The sequence below is a fragment of the Piliocolobus tephrosceles genome, chromosome 21, assembly GCF_002776525.5.
Source record: "Piliocolobus tephrosceles isolate RC106 chromosome 21, ASM277652v3, whole genome shotgun sequence".
Lineage (NCBI taxonomy): Eukaryota > Metazoa > Chordata > Mammalia > Primates > Cercopithecidae > Piliocolobus > Piliocolobus tephrosceles.
Window position 1 is genome coordinate 21,075,411 of NC_045454.1, and position 7,588 is coordinate 21,082,998.

The 7,588-nt window shown below is 42.7% G+C and overlaps 1 protein-coding gene across 1 annotated transcript in view; it reads right to left on the minus strand.

Annotated features, from left to right (window-relative positions):
* ZNF850 (zinc finger protein 850) overlaps positions 1-7,588 on the minus strand; it is a 145,623-nt gene that overhangs the window by 122,339 nt on the left and 15,696 nt on the right. Inside the window, exon 4 of the mRNA XM_026449426.1 lies at positions 1-862. This exon is cut by the window's left edge and continues 842 nt beyond it. Within this exon, the coding sequence (XP_026305211.1) occupies positions 1-862 (862 nt within the window). The remainder of the gene's footprint in view (positions 863-7,588) is intronic.

Genomic DNA, 7,588 nt, shown 5'->3' on the forward strand with positions numbered 1-7,588 from the left:
TCATAGGGTTTCTCACCAGTGTGAATTCGCTGATGTCGAATTAGTGCTGAGCCTGAAGCAAAAGATTTTCCACATTCCTTACAATCATACGGTTTCTCACCAGTGTGAATTCGCTGGTGTCGAATTAGTGTTGAGCCAACAGTAAAAGATTTTCCACATTGCTGACAATGATAGGGTTTCTCACCAGCGTGAATTTGCTGATGTTGATTTAGTGTTGAGCCAGAAGTAAAAGATTTCCCACATTCCTTACATTCATAAGGTTTGTCACCAGTATGAATTCTCTGATGTTGAGTAAGGTGCGCAGATGGTCTAAAGGCCTTCACAGATTCCTGACACTCATGAGGTCCCTCATCTATATACATTTTCTGGTGTTGAATAAGATGTGAGCCAGAAATAAAAGCTTTTCCATATTCTTTACATGCATAGGGCTTTTCCCCAGTATGAATTCTCTGATGTTTAACAAGATAGGAAAAATAACAAAAGGCCTTCCCACACTCCTTACATTTATAGAGTTTTTCACCAGCATGGGTTTCTTGCTGTTGTGTAAGTTCTGAGCCATTCTTAAAAGCCATACATTCTATGGATTTATACAGTTTCTCTCCAGGATTAATCCAATGATGCAGAGTGAGAGATGTCTGTAGGCAGAAAGTTGGCATTTTCTCGTAAGTCATTATTGCTTTTTCCAAATATCGCTCCTGATTTATATCTTGGTGCTGAAACTCGCCTTTGCATTCCCAGTCATCTCTGACACTGGAGCCCACAAGGCTGTGACATTTTTCCATTCTCATCCACTGAGATGATGTTACTTCATAGATTTCTTTTAGCAAACATGAATCTTTGGTCTTACATCTAAACTCCGAGTCTGAAAAATAACCAGAAAGCAAAAACATAGCATTTCCTTGTTGAGTAGAAATAAAAACATCTATGGTAGAAGAGAGAGACAAACTGAAAATAATGTCCTAAAGAAGTAAAAATGTGTTGGGCATGGTGGCTCATGCCTGTAATCCCAGTGCTTTGGGAGTCTGAGAGAGGAGGATTGCTTTAGTCCAGGAGTTCAAGGTTGCAGTGAGCTATGATTGTGCCACTACACTCCAGCCTGGGCGACAGAGCAAGACCCTGTCTTAAAAAAAAAAAAAAATGGTGTACATACGTGGTGATAGTATGTACCCTTATATGATGTGATGAGAACAACATTTTATCTCTGTGATCTTTCTTCTAAAAATACTGAACTCCAGTCTAATCACTGGAAAAACACCAGACAAATCCCAAAATGAGAGACAATCTATGAAATACCTGGCCAGTACTCTCCAAAACTATTGAGATAATCACAAACAAGGAAAGCCTGAAAAGCTATCAAAGAGCCAAGGGAAACATAATGACTCAATGCAATGTGTTCTCCTAGCCGAGATCCTAGAATACGAAAAAAGGACATTAGGTAAAAGCTAAGGAGGCCAGGCACAGTGGCTCACACCTGTAATCTCAGCACTTTGGGAGGCTGAGGCGGGCGGATCACAAGGTCAGGAGATCGAGACCAGCCTGGCCAACATGGTGAAACCCTGTCTCTACTAAAAATACAAAAATTAGCCAGGCGTGGTGGCCCATGCCTGTAATCTCAGCTACTCGGGAGGCTGAGACAGGAGAATTGTTTGAGCCCAGGAGGCTGAGGTTGTACTGAGCCAAGATTGCACCACTGCACTCCAGCCTGGGCAACAAAAGCCAGAATCTGTCTCAAAAAAAAAAAAAAAGATAAAGAAATCTGAGTAAAGTAGGGGTTTCCATTAATAATAATAGATCTCAGCACCATAGGAAAGGTAAATAATAATAACCACATTGCTTCAATGATGTTATTATTGAATAGGAGCAACATTAATTAATTAATTATGACAAATGTACAAACATACAATGTTAATGGGAAACTATATGTGATGTATATGGGAAATCTCTGTACTAACCTGACAACTTTTCTGTAAGACTAAAACTATCCTAAAACCTAAAGTTTACTTTTTTAAAGAGAGAAAGTAATACCTCATTAGCAAAAAGGCCAAGCAAGTTTTTGCAAAACACACAAATGGGGTATCTAAAAGTTAAAAAATAAATCATTGAAACTTAAAATTCAATGAATGAATTTGAATTGGCAGTATAAGAGTGCAATCATGATTTTTAAAAAATACTTTCGGCCGGGCGCGGTGGCTCAAGCCTGTAATCCCAGCACTTTGGGAGGCCGAAATGGGCGGATCACGAGGTCAGGAGATCGAGACCATCCTGGCTAACATGGTGAAACCCCGTCTCTACTAAAAAGTACAAAAAAAAACTAGCCGGGCGAGGTGGCGGGTGCCTGTAGTCCCAGCTACTCGGGAGGCTGAGGCAGGAGAATGATGTAAACCCGGGAGGCAGAGCTTGCAGTGAGCTGAGATCCGGCCACTGCACTCCAGCCTGGGCAACAGAGCGAGACTCCGTCTCAAAAAAAAAAAAAAAAAAAATACTTTCCATCTTCATCCATTGAAGCCTTAGAAACAACCAATCCAGCAGCAATGAACACGCTAATGACAGATTACTGTCTCTAAATACCATTTCTTACTACACAGAACCTAGGCTCCTTGGAGCATCTTGGGATTAGGACAGAAAGGTGCATTATGAGCATGGAAAAAGCTGGCATATTAGAAAAGCAAAGAAGCTTATTCAAGACCCCTAGGGTCATGTCAAAAAGACTCAGGAACCATTGTGAAGAGGGTCCCATTAGCCAAAGATAGGACAAGTTGAGCATGAATTCGAGAATAATAACTGTAATCATTATAATGTAATTTCAATAAATCACATCAAATATTTTTAAAATCTGTGTGTTCATAAGGACAATTTTAAAATTACCTAGTAATTTTTAGGGGATGAGATGAGGAATGGCTACTAACATCACAAAAACAGAAACAACCAGATATGTGCTTCTTGATGAAATACACAATACTAATATCACATAGTCTGTTTATAGGAAAGAAAGGAATAAAGGAAGGGGAGCTAAATGTTAAATGACAGATGATCCAGTTTCTTCAACATATAAATTTCAAGGAGGAAAAAAGAGAGAAAGAAATCAACATCAAAACCTCGCTGGAATGGTTAAATAATTGGAAATGCAAAAGCAAGGTTAAGAGTCATAAAGAAAAGTCAAAGAATTCATTTGTCTTCCTGAAAGTAATACTGAAAGAACAGGGAGCAAACTGTATTCAAGATGGAACAGATAAATTTGTTCAGAAGTGATGAGGTTTTCTTAAAAAAATCTGAGTCAGGTGCAATGAGTGCCATGGATGGTAAATTTTAAAAGTTCTATGGGGCAGGGTGCGGTGGCACATGCCTGTAATCTCAGCACTTTGGGAGTCTGAGGCAGGTGGATCACCTGAGGTCAGGGAGTTCAAGACCAGCCTGGTCAACATGGCAAAACTCCGACTTAACTAAAAATACAAAATAAGCCAGGCATGGTAGTGCACACCTGAATTCCCAGCTACTCAGGAGGCTGAGGCAGAAGAATTGCTTAAACCCAGGAGACAGAGGTTGCAGTGAGCTGAAATTGTGCCACTGCATTCCAGCCTGGGCAACAGAGCGAGACTTCATCTCAGGGGGAAAAAAAAAAGTAGAAGTTCTACAAGCCAGGCATGGTGGTTCATGGCTGTAATCTCAACACTTTGGGATGCCAAGGCTGGAAGATTACCAGAGCCCAGGAGTTCAAGACCAGCCTGGGAAACAGCTTGGGACACTGTCTCAAAAAAAAAGAGCTGGGTGTGGTGGCATGTGCCTGTAGCCTCAGGTACTCGGGAGGCTAAGGCAGGAGGATCACCTGTGCCGAGAAAGTCAGTGCTGCAATGAGCTGTGGTCAAGCCACTGCACTCCAGCCTGGGTGACAAACGAACCTGACTCTTAAAAAAACTATGCATGATGAAATCCCACTAATAAGAACAAAATGAACAGAAAAAAAAAATAGCTTACACATCATTCTTGCTATGTGCCAGGCACTAACTTTACTGCTTTACACATTTACTATATAAAGCTCATTTAGAATCCTGTGAATAGCGTATATATTTGCCAATGAGGACCAGAGAGGTTAAGTAAATTGCCAAAAGTCATAGAGGTATTAAATGGCAGAGCTAGGATTTGAATGGAGGAAGTCTGGCTCCAGAATCTGTGCTTTCAACTTCCAAATCAGTGGAATCAAACTAAGTACGGGCATCAGATTTTTTTAAAACCTCAACTCTAAAACAGTGTAAAATAAAACAAGCAACAGAAGACAGGAAAAGTGAGACAAATAGAACAAAATAAGCTGGTTAAAAAAATTCAAACAGGCCAAGAGAGGTGGATCATGCCTTTATTTTCAGCTACTTGGGAGGCTGAGGTATGCAGATTGCTTGAGCCCAGGGGGTTGAGGCTGTGGTGAGCTGTGATTGCACCATTGCACTCAGCCTGGGCAAGAGAGAGAAAGAACCTCTCTCTCAAAAAAAAAAAAAAAAAATCCAAATACATCACTAATTATAAGGAATGTAAACAAAGAAAAAGTAAATTTCAACCCTTTTAAAATAAAAAGTATCTAAAAAACATGAAGACACAAAAAAGTTGAAGTAAAAACTAAGAAAATGGGCCGGGCGCAGTGGCTCAAGCCTGTAATCCCAGCACTTTGGGAGGCCGAGACGGGCGGATCACGAGGTCAGGAGATCGAGACCATCCTGGCTAACATGGTGAAACCCCGTCTCTACTAAAAAATACAAAAATCTAGCCGGGCGAGGTGGCGGGCGCCTGTAGTCCCAGCTACTCGGGAGGCTGAGGCAGGAGAATGGCGTAAACCCGGAAGGTGGAGCTTGCAGTGAGCTGAGATCCGGCCACTGCACTCCAGCCCGGGCGACAGAGCGAGACTCCGTCTCAAAAAAAAAAAAAAAAAAAAACTAAGAAAATGAAAATCAGGCAAGTATTCATGAATAGAAAGCTAGGGTCTTAGCACTGGAAAAAAATAGACTTCAAGGTGAAAATATTATTGGGAATAAACAGGATTACTACATAATAAAATGTTCATTCACCAAAAAGATATAACAATTCTAAATGTGTAAGCATCCAGTAAAATAAACTCTAAATATGCAAAGTAAAAATTGAGAAAATACAAAAGATTAGGCTTCATCTTGATTGTGGGAGTTTTTTTTTTTTTTTTTTTTTTTTTGAGTCTCACTCGGTCACCCAGGCTGGAGTGCAGTGGCACGATCTTGGCTCACTGCAACCTCTGCCCTCCGAGTTCAAATGATTCTCCTGCCTCAGCTTCCCAAGTAGCTGGGATTACAGGCACCTGCTACCGCGCCTGGCTAATTTTTTGTATTTTTACTAGAGACGGGGTTTCACCATCTTGGCCAAGCTGGTCTTGAACTCCTGACCTCGTGATTCCTTTTGGAAGCCTAAGCCTCCCAAAGTGCTAGGATTATAGGCGTGAGCCACTGCACCTGGCTGATTGTGGGAGATTTCAATATATCTCTTTTAATAACTGAGAGGTCAAGCACCCAGAAAATATGAAAGGATACAGAGGATCTTTACATCAAATTAACAAGCATGATATGTCGAACATGTGAGAATTCTGCATGCAACAATTAAAAGAAAGCACAAGAACACGTGAATCCCACCCCCACAAAAACACTGTCAATGCACCAGTGCATGAACTGAGTCTTAACACATTTCCAGAAACTGGTCTCATATTGACCATGTAAGTACTGACTACAGTGCAATTAAGGTTGAATTCAGGAATTAAAAAATGGGAAAAAAATTTAAATGCAAAACATTTACAAAAGCTCATAGGTTAAAAATGGTATCATGAAAATTAAAAAATTCTTTTTTGTTTTTTTCGAGACGGAGTCTCACTCTATCACCGATGCCAGAATGCAGTGGTGCGATGTCCGCTCACCACAACCTCCACCTCCCAGGTTCAATCAGTTCTGTGCCTCAGCCATTCGAGCAGCTGGGATTACAGGCACGCAACACCACGCCCGGCTAATTTTTGTATTTTTAGTACAGAAAGGGTTTCACCATGTTGGCCAGGCTGGTCTCAAACTACTGACCTCAAATGATCCACCCACATCGGCCTCCCAAAGTGTTGGGATTACAGGCGTGAGCCAACGCACCTGGCCTACAAATTCCTCTGATGCTAAGTGATGACAATAAAAATTGTACTATGGGGGCCGGGCACGGTGGCTCAAGCCTGTAATCCCAGCACTTTGGGAGGCCGAGACGGGCGGATCACGAGGTCAGGAGATCGAGACCATCCTGGCTAACACGGTGAAACCCCGTCTCTACTAAAAATACAAAAACTAGCCGGGCGACGTGGCGGGCGCCTGTAGTCCCAGCTACTCGGGAGGCTGAGGCAGGAGAATGGCGTAAATCTGGGAGGCGGAGCTTGCAGTGAGCTGAGATCCGGCCACTGCACTCCAGCCTGGGTGACAGAGCGAGACTCCACCTCAAAAAAAAAAAAAAATTAGCTGGGCAAGGTGGCACGTGCCTGTAATCCCAGCTACTTGGGAGGCTGAGGCAGGAGAATCACTTGAACCGGGAGTCGGAGGTTGCAGTGAGCCCAGATCGTGCCACAGCACTCCAGCCTAGCAATGGAGCAAGACTCTGTCTCAAAAAAAAAAAAAAAAAATTGGCCCAGGAATCTCACATCTGAAAGATTAAATATGAAAATGTCCATTTAAATAAAGATACCTCAGAGCAGTCATTTTAAATAGAAGAAACAAGCTGGGCACAGTTGCTCATGCCTGTAATCCCAGCAGTTTGGGAAAGTGAGGTGGCGGGAGGACTGCTTGAGCCCAGGAGTTCCAGACCAGCCTGTGGCACATAGGGAGAACCCATCTCTACAAAAAAAAAAATTAGAAATTGACCAGGTGTGGTGGTGTGTGCTTGTAGTCTGAGCTACTCAGGAGGCTGAGGTGGGAGGATCACTTCAGTCCTGGAGGTCAAGGCTGCTGTGAGCTGTGACTGTGCCACCGTACTCCAGCATAGGCAACAGAGAGACCCTGTCACTAAAACAAAAAAAGGAGAAGAAACACTGAAAAGCTACCTATACATTTAATAGTACTGAACTCATGATATCCAGGACTTGCTTTAACAAACTCCAGGGAAGGTGCAGAAGTCAACAGGCATAGATCAATAAGATTGGAAACATGGAAACTCATTGATAACTACTGCAGCTAGGAAATGGATTCGGAGGATGTCCATTCCACCAACCTTTCTACTTTTGTGTATGTTCAAAGACTTCCATAATCAAGTTAATAATTTAAAAAAAAGGCCGGGCACGGTGGCTCAAGCCTGTAATCCCAGCACTTTGGGAGGCCGAGACGGAGGGATCACGAGGTCAGGAGATCGAGACCATCCTGGCTAACACAGTGAAACCCCGTCTCTACTAAAAAATACAAAAAACTAGCCGGGCGAGGTGGCGGGCGCCTGTAGTCCCAGCTACTCGGGAGGCTGAGGCAGGAGAATGGCGTGAACCCGGGAGGCGGAGCTTGCAGTGAGCCGAGATCGCGCCACTGTACTCCAGCCTGGGTGACAGAGCGAGACTCCGTCTCAAAAAAAAAAAATA